Source organism: Haliotis asinina, chromosome 7 (assembly GCF_037392515.1).
Source record: "Haliotis asinina isolate JCU_RB_2024 chromosome 7, JCU_Hal_asi_v2, whole genome shotgun sequence".
NCBI classification, from domain to species: Eukaryota; Metazoa; Mollusca; class Gastropoda; order Lepetellida; family Haliotidae; genus Haliotis; species Haliotis asinina.
This window is the reverse complement of record NC_090286.1, coordinates 55,227,519-55,241,526: the sequence shown is the minus strand read 5'-3', so window position 1 is coordinate 55,241,526 and position 14,008 is coordinate 55,227,519. Positions and strand designations below refer to the sequence as shown.

Here is a 14,008-nt window from a genome sequence, read left to right as displayed (position 1 = left end):
CATCAGGCTTAGGCATAAGTTTACTTTTCACAGTTTGTTGACTATCAACTGTCGATTGAGACTTTGAGTGCGACTGAAATGATGATGATTTGTGATCAGAAGAAGACTTTGATGTACTAGGAAGTGATTCCTCAGTCTGAGATGATATGGCAGGGTACAAAAGCTGTGGAGAATCGCAATGTACCCAGGTCAAGGTAGTCTGGCAGCCTGTGGATGATTTTGTTATTTTAGAGGTAGACTTCGATGACGTTTTTGCAAATGTAGCATAACTTTCTGGAAGTACAGACCTCTCTACCAGTTTTTTGCCTCAGAAAAGGAGATATTTTGAGTAAATTTTATTCTGTTTATCTCCATTTGCTCTTTCCAAATAGGACACTGTTTAGAAAACGAGGAATGGTCGCCTGAGCAGTTGGTGCATTTTTTGACATTACTGTCACAATCATCTGTTGTGTGTGTCTTTTCACTGCAGTGAGCACACACAACAGACAATGTGCAAGTGCAGTGGCCGAACGTTTGGCATTTGAAACACCGAAGGCGATTCGGAATGTCCCTTTCCACACTGATATTACAGTATCCAGCTTTAAGTGATGTTGGAGCAGTAGGTGATGAGAAAGAAAACAGATAGGTATTAGTTTGAATAGTTGTGTTCCTTTTACGGGGTGTGAAACGTTTGACATATAATACACCCTGATCTTTCATTTCGGATCGATATCAAGTTCAGACATGTCTGCCAACAATCGATCTCGATCATGTACGATTCCCTTACTCGTATTCAGTGTTTTGTGGGCTGTAACGGTAACCGGAGTGCCAACGAAAGTGTCAGTGTTCAAAAGGTTCGTTGACTGTTGCCTTTTGGCGCACTCGAGCAACAGTGCACCAGAACGTAATTTTCTAATGTTCCTTACATCACCGGCAATGCCTTGGATACCCTTAGACACCACAAAAGGGGTTAACTTTAAAGGTGCATTATCTTTGGTCTCGACAACGATAAAACGTGGCCAGTAGTCAATGTGTTTAGACGGTCTGAGGTTATCAACAGGGTCATTTTCTAGAGGACGCTTTGCTCTTTTTAGTGGGGGTTTCGTAAGCCATGGTGAGTAATTTAGGTTTCATCATCCGAGCTCCCCACCCACCACGGAGTATCACAAGGACAAGAGGCAAAGTTCATAAGATCATAACTTGGATAATTCACAATCGAAAAAGTTACAGATGAACAGTAGTGCCAAGACATATGCACAACAATTCCAAATCAATTCAAATACATAGTCCATGCACAGGGCTTGGCATGACCAGCCGATTGGTTGAATCGGGCCAATTCAACCACCCGTCTAGGTGAAGTAAGGGCCGAAATGGTGTGTTGGGCAAATGGAACGCAGTTAAAAGCCCAACTGGCCTCAACCACCAGGATCCCGCCCTCCACCGACACGGGACGCAACCCACGGCAAACAGGTTGCCAATTTTAGTCGCCTCTTACGACAAGCAATGGGGCGCTGTGGACACATTCTGTCCCGGGTCCACACGGGAGAAGAGCACTTAGCGTTACCCAGCACCCACTATAAGTTTCTGTCGCCATGATTACTTCGCATGTTGAAGTTTGCCATTTTCAGCCAGAAAAGGCGACTATTCTTGTGGTAAGGGGCGACTAACGAGTTCAGGTGGTTTGGCTCGCTGACTCAGTTGACACATGTCAGTTTCCAGTTGCGCAGATCGATGTCCATAATGTTGATCACTGGATAGTCTGGTCCAGACTCGCTTATTTACAGGATATAGGTGGAATATTGCTGAGTGCTGAAAGCTAAACTCACTCACTCTAACAACGATCATGGATGGTGATGAGCCACGTACGTATCCAGAACTCTCTACTCACCCCTCCTCCAACATCATCACCGGGATCTCGTCTCTACATAATGGCCACAGAATATATCAGTGTAGTTTGTTTGTTTCGGGTTCAACTAGAATGTTATGAAATATTTTCTTATCAACGACCCGTAGATGGCCTACCCTAAAATCAAGCAATATATACTCTCCAAACTGAAGACAAGAAATCACTCAAACAAGGAAACTACCACTTTAATTCTTGGTAGGGTAGACTTCAGTTCAAACGAGCCTTATTACTTTTCTGTAATATTTATGATCCATTATCATGCATGGCATATTCATCGCTATTTTGCCCTTGTCCGGCGGCCTATTCTGTGATGTTAGTACTTTATATTTCTTTGAAAATAATGTACGTATACTACCGACAGGAAATAAGGGAACCAAGAAATTGAATGTAGATGACTTTGACTGTGACAGGGTCCGTTATCGTGGCGTATCTCCAAAACGCAACATCCAATGACAATGGAATTTCGCATAATGCATGCCCAGCACGTGCTACACGTGCATACAGAAGTTAACTCCTGTAAATGTCCTGGAGAAGTCTCAATCACTAATGCAATAGAGAGGCAGTATCTCGGTGAAGCAACAGAATGGAGAATTGTGGGGATGATACAGGGGGAAATCATTATGTGAAGTTGCCCGGCAGATGGGTAAATCAAAAAAGTGTAATTTCACGCCTGTGGGATAAGTACCGTCAAACGGGTGGGGTTGCAACGAGACCTGGGCGTGGTAGACCAAAATCAACGACACCACGACAGGATCGTCTCATTACGTTAATTGCTGTACGCGATAGGTTTAAATCGGCCCCTGCCATCAACAGAGAATTCAGCACACTCACTGGAAGACGCATTTCAAAATCAACCGTTAAAAACCGACTCTATCAAGCTCGTCTGAAAGCAAGACGGCCTTTTAAGGGTGTCACCCTTTCAGCTCACCATAAGCACCAAAGATTGGCATGGGCTAGGCAGCATCAGGGACGGGCTATGTTCTCTGATGAGTCAAGGTTTTGCCTACGATTCACAGATGGCAGAAAACGTTATTGGCGTCGGAGCGGGGAGCGATATGACAGAGCAGCAATTCTTGACCATGATCGATCTGGAGGTGGAAGTGTCATGGTGTGGGGTCTGATTACACATGACAGACGATCAGATTTGGTCATCATTAACGGAGCCATGACTGGTCAGCGATACGTTGACCAAATATTGCGTCATGTTGTGGCTCCATTGGCTCGAGTTATCGGCCGAAATTTTGTATTCCAAGATGATAATGCCAGACCACATCGGGCCCGAATTGTCTCCGCTTATCTCCGACAAGAAGGTATCCAGACATTGGACTGGTCCTCTAAGTCCCCAGACCTGTCCCCAATTGAACATCTCTGGGACGTTCTTGGTCGAAGAGTGTACGCCAGGGACCCAGGACCCGCCAGCCTGGCCCAGCTTGGTGCAGCTCTCCAAGAGGAATGGCGGGCAATACCACGGGCAACCATCCGGAAATTGATTAACAGCATGCCATCAAGGTGCCGTGAATGTGTGGACACACCAGATGGTGGACACAGCAGATATTGAACTTGACGCCTAAAATTGATTTAGTGGATATTAAAAGCAGTTTCAAATTCGCTATTATTTCATTAGTTCCCTTATTTCATGTCGGTAGTATATATGCGTTGCTCAAGAACATAAGCAATCGACACGGTAAAACCTAAAATGAATGTGACACAGCCTTTTTTCATACTCCTAGGGAATCTTTGCTATCCACGGTACTATTCCTATCACATCTAAAGCATACAAGAGCCTGTGCATTACTATGAAAAAGTGAACACACCAGGCATTGGCAAAAGGTGATAGTATTCTGCTCTTGGTATCCTTTGTATCATAAACACATGCAAACCATGACAGTTACATCAATCAAGGATAGTCACTGAACGTAAAGTTGTTCAAAACCATTCTACACAAATATCGAAAACGAAAAGTTCAATAAAAGAAACAGCTGTTGTGGTTCTATACTACAAACAAAAAGTCAAAGCAAGGAATTACATTAGACACAATTTTGTCACTGATGCATCAGATTTGGAAATTTCCTTCACATTTCTACCATACAACTTCTAGAAAGCTTTACTAATCCCAGTGGATCAGCATGAAGTTATTCCTTAAGTTTGTCATGTGAGATAGCGGTATCCAATGTTGAAAAATCAAATGTGTTGACAGGACAGGACGTTTCTGAAAATGTAAGCAAATCCGATGAGTTTGTAAGAATCCACATAGTATTAATTCCGCTTGTCTCAAACATTTTTTGTGAATGTCGACAAAGTTCTTACTTGATCGTATTAAATATTATGAGACAGGTACAGTGGAAGTTCTCTAATCCGGCTTGCGGTACCGTGTATTTGGTAATACATTTGCTGTAACCATCAATGAATATCTCTTTTACGAATTTTTACGTAGGTCTGGAATCCAGTATGAAAGAAGAATTGACATCCGTTAGTCAAACCAACGTTGATAGAGCTTTGAATAGTTCATACGGATTTCTTAATCAGTTAACTAACGGGATTTCGTGGCCAGGCTCGCTGATTTAGTCTAGACATGTCCTCAATAGATCGATACGCATGCTGTCTGTAGGAATTTTGAATTTGTTCTTGTTTATTTCTAACAAATGTTTCCTTGGCGGTGTGCACTCTGCATACCTGTAGCTCTCAAAGGGAGATCATTCGGGTTTGTTTACACACGTTTTTCGATTCGCCATGCTTCGGACCTTCGTTTCGACACTCCAGCATATGAACGTCAATCTTCACAGAGAATCTACTTACAACGTCGAATACCTTGACTGTCGACAGAATCAAACTGGAATATAGGAATATTCTGACTTTGAAGTGATACTTTATGCAACCTAGAAACCAACACTGTCGATTACTGGATTGCCTTTCACATTCAGTTATTTAGTGACCGCCGATATATAGCTGAAATATTGCTGAGTGCAGCGTAAAACTAACCTCATTCACTCATTCACTCACTTTGTTCATTGCTTCCTTTTCTGGTTAGCATATCTATCACACAGCTTAAAAAGAGTGTTAGATGCCTGTAAAAACAGATCTCTTTTTGAACGTCTTTCACAACAGCTATACCATTCGACAAAAATCTGGTTTTCTTCAGTTAACTTGAAAAGAGTTTGCTGTGTAGGCGTGAAATGTTATCATCGTCGTTGCAAAGCGTATGTGGTACGAGGTCATCTCTAATACGTAGCAAAAAGTCGTCATCTCAACGAACAAAACTGACTTCTTCGAACAAAAATTTCAAAGAGATTTTATATGCGCTTCACTATTCGTCAAAGAAGGATAACGGGGTTCCCTGTCCATACCTGAACAATGAAACATTTCCCAAACAATTATAGATGCACTTAGCTTGTGGTTATAGCAATTCAGGTCTATAAAACATTTGACTTCACATCTGAATATAGTGACAACCTGTTAGAGATTTGAAGTCGCTTCTGAATATAATTCTTTATTTTTATTTAGAAAAATGTTTTTCACACATTGATGTAACAACAATGATAACTGTTTGAGAATTGAAAACGACTGCAAAACACGTGGCATGATCGGTTACTCCCTCTTGAGAAAACCTCAGCTGCTGAGATTACTCGACATGAAATACGCCAAACCTCCCACAGTGAAACAATGCAACTCCAAGCTGAACGTGGACTGAGAATTTATTCTCGCATGAGCTCCTCAAACTCCTGGAGGAACACAAAATGGTTGTACTACACTTCGTGTCGACGAAGCAGCGCGATAGGTAGGTATTTGAGAGGTCGAAACATGGCCATCAGACCGACAAAGTCAATGAGGGGCAGAGCGACCCGGAAACCTCAAATTTCTAATCAAGGTGAAAAACACTCTTAGATCATCCATAAAACTGAACTTTAAATGAAACGTCTTGCCCAAATAACCTTGTTTTAACTTTCCAGGAACCTCTGATCATGTGTCATTAATAGAATAGTGTCCAAAAAACCTCACACTTTTCACCTCCTCTCCCCCACACCACCCTTCACCCCCACCCCACCTCCTCATAGTTTATGCTAGTATCATAAACGTGCAAATCTACCATTACACATACTGCTTTCCCAATAACTCCAAAAGGTACTGGTTTACATTTTGGTAAATTGTCCAGAACTTCATAGAATATATGTGACGTCCTCCGTGGTGATCGTAAATAGTCACAAAGGCCCCATGGATCCAGTACTGAAAGGTCTATCTCCATATGCAGAGACTTCTTTCAAGTTACGAAAGTCTGGTTTGGTGTTTTTGCTGACCCTTTGTCCTCTGTGTCTACGTAGCACAGTTACGTTGGTAGTACACCCATAGGTTACTTTGTCCCTGATGTGCTGCGCCCACAGAGAGGAACGTGACGTTATTGATGATACAGAGATTGTTGACTCCGTCGAATTCGATACTTGGGCAGGTGCCCGTGCAGAGTTGTGGGCAGGACGTTTCTCCAAGCGATGAGTGTATACTGACATCATGAAACGAGATGACGTATCCAGGGTAACGAACAAGTCCAGATCCTAGGGTAGAACATTCTGTGTAACAAATAACAGAGAGGTCATATTATATACAGGGCAGTTAACAAAACAGGATTCGAATGCCATGTAATATAATCTCGCCACGCTGAAAAAACTTCGTGCTGTATCTACATTTGGCAAAACTGAATTAAAATCGCAAGCGACAGGAGGTATTGTGTAAATGTAGGTAGCAAAAGTCCCCATGGTCCATAGTATGGTGATCTACTTTCAGATGTTGGCGATCTATAGTTTGTTTATTTTTTATTGCATTAATAGTTTTAGATTTACAAACTAGCGTTTTCTTCATGTCTGTGATCTTTTAGTGTTCTTTTCTGTCATGTATGTCACATCCATTTTAGTCATGATATGTCATTTTAAACCTTAACTAACCCACTCACTCGTGTTCCTTCGTGTCATGTCTGTTCTAATTTAGTCTGTGGCTGAAACGTAATTCATTACATGATGGCAGTGAACTAAAACCAATCACTGACATGGAGTGTGACTGAACAAATAGAAAGTCATACTAACTGCCCCAGAGGAAATGTATGAATCAAATGACAAATGTATTTTCCTGTTTAAGAAACATTATGTTGATAATGTTTGTCTGTTACAAAGCATCTACTATATACTATCGACATGAAATAAGGGAACTAATGATATAATAGCGAATTTGAAACTGCTTTAAATATCCACTAAATCAATTTTAGGCGTCAAGTTCAATATCTGGTGTGTCCACCATGTTGGGCAACACATTCACGGCACCTTGATGGCATGCTGTTAATCAATTTCCGGATGGTTGCCCGTGGTATTGCCCGCCATTCCTCTTGGAGAGCTGCACCAAGCTGGGCCAGGCTGGCGGGTCCTGGGTCCCTGGCGTACACTCTTCGACCAAGAACGTCCCAGAGATGTTCAATTGGGGACAGGTCTGGGGACTTAGAGGGCCAGTCCAATGTCTGGATACCTTCTTGTCGGAGATAAGCGGAGACAATTCGGGCCCGACGTGGTCTGGCATTATCATCTTGGAATACAAAATTTCGGCCGATAACTCTAAAAATAAGGCCACAACATGACGCAATATTTGGTCAACGTATCGCTGACCAGTCATGGCTCCGTTAATGATGACCAAATCTGATCGTCTGTCATGTGTAATCAGACCCCACACCATGACACTTCCACCTCCAGATCGATCATGGTCAAGAATTGCTGCTCTGGCATATCGCTCCCCGCTCCGACGCCAATAACGTTTTCTGCCATCTGTGAATCGTAGGCAAAACCTTGACTCATCAGAGAACATAGCCCGTCCCTGATGCTGCCTAGCCCATGACAATCTTTGGCGCTTATGGTGAGCTGAAAGGGTGACACCCTTAAAAAGGCCGTCTTGCTTTCAGACGAGCTTGATAGAGTCGGTTTTTAACGGTTGATTTTGAAATGCGTCTTCCAGTGAGTGTGCTGAATTCTCTGTTGATGGCAGGGGCCGATTTAAAGTCCAAACTTTTTAATAATGGTAGCTACGCCCTTGGTTATATTTTAAATAATTTTTTAACATTAGCTATTCTTGGCGTGGAAATGAAACAACACGATGGGATCAACGCCACGTAGAAAAGAAAGTAGCCATGGTTAGTTTAAAATCAAACAGACTCTTTTGAGGTTCTGTTGTAGTGTGTCAGGCAGAAAACATTAAATGAAATGAAATGAAACAACACAACTTGACAACAGTATGGGCATGCGAAGCTATTTAAGCTTCGCTAAGTTCGTCCTTTATGGCCAACACTGTCATTGTGACAAACATAGGATAGTTTATGAATCTTCAAATATTTCTCATGTTCTAGAGTTATAGTTAATAAAGGAAAACAAATGACAACAGGGGAGTCCAAACGAAATTCGGCAGTTGGGTTCTGACCCAGAGAATGAACGACAGAAAGTTACAGCCCCGTGTAATCGTATTTACAATGATACGATTTACATATTGTTTCTTACAGCGCAAGAGGATAAAGCTGAATAAGGTATAAGCCATGGTATTTAGATTACCAATTTTTCATCTTTAGCTCATCTCTATTATTGAATAGAAATATGTTGAACCTCTTAAATGTGTCATTTGAAATGAATACCCAGAGTTTTGAAAATATGGTGGGCATAAAAGTATAGATACCCACATGAAACTGGAAGTACCCACTTAGTTTCTGTAGTATGAGTATCATACTCGTATGACCAAAAGCTTATCTGGAGCTCTGCTGACCTGATGTCCCTAAATTTCACACCCATGAATGTCCCGGGGTAGAACAGGTCTTCAGCAACCCATGCTTGTAATAAAAGGCAACTATCCTTGTCATAAGAGGTGACTAACGGGATCGGGTGATCAAGCTCGCTGACTTGGTTGACACATATCATCGGTTCCTAATTGCACAGATCGATTTTCATGCTGTTGATCACTGGATTGCCTGGTCCAGACTGCGAGTGCGAGTGAGGTGGAAAACTAAACTTACTTACTCACTCCTAAATTTCGTTTAACAGAACTCAAAGGCATCTGTAGCATAATGTTTATTTGTCAAAAGCAAATATATCATAAAACCCTTGCTCAAAATCAAATATCGTTATAATGTCATGTAACCCCATAATCATCCCATGTCGGCATGTTTCATGCATCTGCATATATTCTTACATATACTACACTATACTTATGTATGGATGAGCGAGTAAGTTTAGGTATATCCTTTCATTTGAATCATAATTATAAAAATACAAATTTTGTTCATTAATCTATCATAATTAAAATGAAGTCACTGTAGAAATTTGCATTAAATGTCCACCTTTCATCCAATAAATTGACACACGATTTTGTGTTTTAAACGTTTGTTTTTGTGCACGAAATACCCTCAAAGTAACCCAAAACATAGATTTAAGTTATTTTGTATTTGCACATTCCATTATTGTTTGCAGGTCCATATGGACATAGTTTGTGTTGTAAATCATCCCGGTCCGACAAAATTCGCATGTTGCAGACATGACGTAACACAAGTTATGTTGGGGACAGACACGCTTTCCTCGCTCAACTACCTCCCTGTGTAATAAGTGACAACATGGTGAAATGGGAAGCTTACCAGTGACACAGGCCTGTTGTGAGGGTGAAAAACAGGACCCAATCTGACAGGTGCACAGTCCGTCATTGCACACAGAGGTTGCCACATGACAGTCGCCATCAATGGTACAGGCACTGCCTATGAAGTGGGAGGCTGAAATGACATATCAAAAACTACGTGTATCGTAAAATTCTAGATCCGATTTCTTAAATATATACAGCCGGTTACATCACAAAACGCTATGCAATCTGATTGGCTAACACTTTTGTGTACAAAATACAATCCAATCTTTTCACCCACGTGAAGTTATAGTTTGCATTGTTAACCAATCAGATTGCCGAAGGTCGTAAAGCCCGTCGCTGACGATCTAGTTTTATATACTTCCGGCACAGCACCTCGGTCTTTGGCGATTAAACAAAAAACAAGCGCATCTCCTCGAAAGGCCTGAGTAAATGCCTCCCACACACATAGGAAAATGTGGACAGAAGCTTTTGATAAGAAGACTTTTCAAATATGATATATTCAATGACGAGTGCGTAATTGTCCCGTTTTCGATCACGTCGCCGTGATTTGGTGATGCACCTTTACAGGTTATATGGTAAGGAGGTTGGATAATAAACCGGGACTTAGTTTATCGATTTTCGTACCCGCAGTGGACGCCTGTGTTCCGAATGCTTGTTGCTTTGATCCCCGAGTCCCAATCAAAGAACTCCCCTAAACACATCCACATCATAGAAAATTAAACTTTTAATTTCTTATGTAAAATTCCTGACACCACCTTTGACACCAACATGACTGACAAGATTCAGTGACAAATGATAATAACTTCCACAAATGTCTCCAGAAGCTTCCATACATGGGAGGTCGTTTATCAAGGTCACCATCACCATCAGGAACACCTTTCAATCGCATCCATTGATGTGTGTTTATCATGATCGCCATCAGCCATCCGTTTAAAGTCACACTGAAATATGCCGCAAGTGAGTGAGTAAGTTTATTTTTACGCCGCTTTTAGCAATATTCCAGCAATATTCACGGCGGGGGACACCAGAAAATTGGCTTCACACAATACCCATGTGGGGAATCGAACCCGGGTCTCCGGCGTGACGAGCGAACGCTTTAACCACTAGGCTACCCCACCGCCCCTTCCGCAAGGGAAATGTCTCCACGTTGATTCCTACATCAGGTCAATCGTACGCCTATACTGAGTTACGAGGGGATGTCAATAAGGTTTGAGCCTTGCATAGGAAAACACAAAATACTGATATGAACCACATTTAGTTTTCAACATAGTCCCCTTGTGAGTAAAAACACTTGTTCCATCTTTTCTGCCAGGCGCTGATGCCATCTCTGTAGAAGGCGCCATTTTGGTCCTCAAACCAAGCCTCAGTAGCAGTAATAAGCTCATTATCATCCTGAAATCGACAACCACGCAAGTGTATCTTGAGATGTGGGAACAGATGGTAAAGACTTGGTGCCAGGTCTGGAGAGTAGAGGGGATGCGGCAAGATTTTGTACCCTCATTCCTGGATAGCAGCGGCTGCAACGCCAGAGGTATGTACTGGAGCATTGTCTTGATGTAGAAGAATACCACGTCTGATCTTGCCCCGGCGCTTCTCCTTGATTGACTGTCGCACTTGCCTCAACAAGTTAGCGTAATATTCCCCATTCACTGTTCTTCCGTTTGGTAAGTAATCTATGTGGATGACGCCTTTGCTATCCCAGAAGACTGTCGCCATTACCTTCTGCACTGATCTGGAGGCCTTGAACTTTTTGGTCCTGGGAGAAGTGACTTGTTTCCATTCCATGGATTCTTGTTTGCTCTCAGGATCATAGTGGTGGATTCAGGTTTCATCACAGGTTACTATCCTAAAGTGAAAATCTTCTGGATTCTTGTTGTATCTGGTTAGCATGGAGTTCCTAATGGTGACCCTTGTTTGCTTCATATCATCTGTAAGCATTCTTGGCACCCATCACCCACACCGTAGACATGACGAGATGTTCATGAAGAATTGTCTCGATGGATCCGTGTGAAATTCCTGTGGTCTCCTCTAACTCGTGGAGTGTGATTCGACGATTTTCCAGCACAAGTCTATGCACTCTACCATGCTTAAATTCATTGACCCATCGTTTGATGGTAGCAGATGAAGGGGAAGACTTCCCATAAACTGTTGAAAGCCTTTCTTCAATGTTCTTCGCCGAGTTTCCTTCAAGAGCTAAAAACTTAATTACTGCCCTATACTCAATTTTATTCATTTTCACTGCCGTGAGGGGGGTCTCTTTCTGTCAATTTCAGCTGTTCAATAACTTCTGACCAAAACTTATATATCACATCAGCTACACCCCAAGGTTCAATGTCGTACCACAGGCTGTGACACTAGGGTATGAAAAATGCTCAAGGCTCAAAACTTATTGACATCCCCTCGTACATATATCTGGGGCGATGGGGTAGCCTATCGGTTAAAGCGTCCACTCGTCGCGCCGAACACCCGGGTTTGATTCCCCACATGAAAGTTCCATTTGGTGTCTCCAGCCGTGATATTTCTGGAATATTGCTAAAAGCGGCGTTGAGCTATAACACTCAATCATTCACTTACATATAATATAAAAAACGGTTCTCCGAGATAAATTTGGCATGACTGATTTGTCAATAAGGTCTATATGGACGAGCAATACACCTTAAAAGTCGACACATCGCTTGATTGACAATGTTGGTGTATCGGTAGGATGAAGATTAGTCCAATATTCTATCATTAAACTTACCCAGTTCGTTTAGTTGTCAGAACAGCGGTGATCCGAAACACAAAGTAAAATCTGCCATGTTCAGCAATTACGGCTTTCTCTCATACTGTCTGCGTCTTATGCAGACCTATTTAGCTATTATAACTTATATAACAAGCTAACTATAACTATAACTCAGATTAAAAAGCAACACTTACTTCCAACTGTCAACTTCCAGTAGTTTGCTTCATGACACTTTCTAAATAGAAAGAGTCACTATTTGGGAATACGACTGTGTATATTTCGAAAAGTATTTACTTAATCAAAGGTTTTCAACCGTACTTAAGTAATTATACTTCATGTCAGCTTACAGTTGATGCACTTATTAGAATTGACCTTCTACCGTATAACCCACCAATACACCGCCGGCACACTAAGAAACATTAGGAGGAATCGGGGATTCGAACAGATACGGGTAAGGTTTGGCAAAGCAGAGCCAGCATGAAATTTACAATTACCTCTTGGTAGTAGGTAGAGCCTTGAATGTTGTGAAACATTGGCTGGAGGGTATATCTTGGTAGGACTGGCAAAGGCTGTGGCATGACCCGAGCATCTGCTGGAGATCCTGTCAACCTGCACACTTCGACAGCGAGTATCAAAGAAACATCGACTGACGCACGCCACAGCGCTGTCCATTTGGTCATTCCACAGCAGGTGCTCGTTCACGAATAAATTGTCAAAGTCAGGTAAGTGCACAAGTTGAGCTTTTCCACACACAGAGCAGCAGCTTCGACGTCCATGGAGAAGCAGACGAAATATAACAGCTATAAACTTAACCCAGGAAACAGATGTCATTTTGTTGAGGCCAAGTATATGAGTACAGTTCGACTGTAAGATATGATGTGTTGACTTCGTCTGGTCCTATCACATACCCTTGATATATAAGCGACGTGAGGAATATATTAAATAAATAATAACAATACACAATGCTACTTCATCGTAGCGCGTAGATTACATTAATGACACGCACGTACGAAACCCAATAAGAAATCAATATTCGCTTGTCACTTAAATCATTAAAGTACTCACGGAAATAGAAGCAGTACCTACCTGCATGGACCCTGGTTAGATTTACACCAAACCCTTAGCCGCTGGCGATAGTAGGAAAGTTTAGCCGAATTTTAAAAGAACAAATATATTACGTCCATGCAGTAGCAGACAAAACATAACAGCTACAAACTTATCCCAGACAAAAACTGTCATTTTGTTGGGTGTCACAGTACGATCCGACTGTCAGATGTGATGCCGTTGACTTTGTTGAGTCCTATCACAATGTATATTGGGACAACATCACATACTCTTAAACTGTGTAATGAATTAATGATGTCAAAATATCTACAATGAGTACCACAAAAACGGACGTAAACCATTAAGAAATCCATATTCGCTTTTCACTCAAATCACCAATGATACTCGCAGCTCTGACTGTACACAACTGAACAAAACCAGCAAGATATTTCTCTTATGATGTAATTGTTGTGAAGGACATCCATAAAATGAGGTTATTTGGCAAGGCATCACCTAATAAGAATACTCGTTTTCAGCTTGGTGATATGCTAGTCCGAAAAAGAAGGGTAGCTGCAACGTTTTGCAGACACTTCTTGATGCACGCGATGCGTCTAAATGTGTCACATGTGATCGTTAACAAATCAGAAGGCTATAAAATAAAATAAAAAAAATATACAGTGGCAGTGGCCAATCGCATGGCCCGAGTCTGTTTGCGC

The 14,008-nt window shown here is 41.8% G+C and overlaps 1 protein-coding gene across 1 annotated transcript; it reads right to left on the bottom strand.

Moving 5' to 3' along the window:
* Positions 1-6,193: 6,193 nt before the first annotated feature.
* Positions 6,194-13,079, bottom strand: LOC137292084 (uncharacterized). Its single transcript, XM_067823628.1, has 3 exons — positions 12,743-13,079; positions 9,525-9,656; positions 6,194-6,444 (listed from the first exon to the last, which is right to left on the bottom strand). The coding sequence occupies exons 1-3, from the start codon at positions 13,077-13,079 to the stop codon at positions 6,194-6,196; spliced, it is 720 nt and encodes a 239-aa protein (XP_067679729.1).
* Positions 13,080-14,008: the final 929 nt, after the last annotated feature.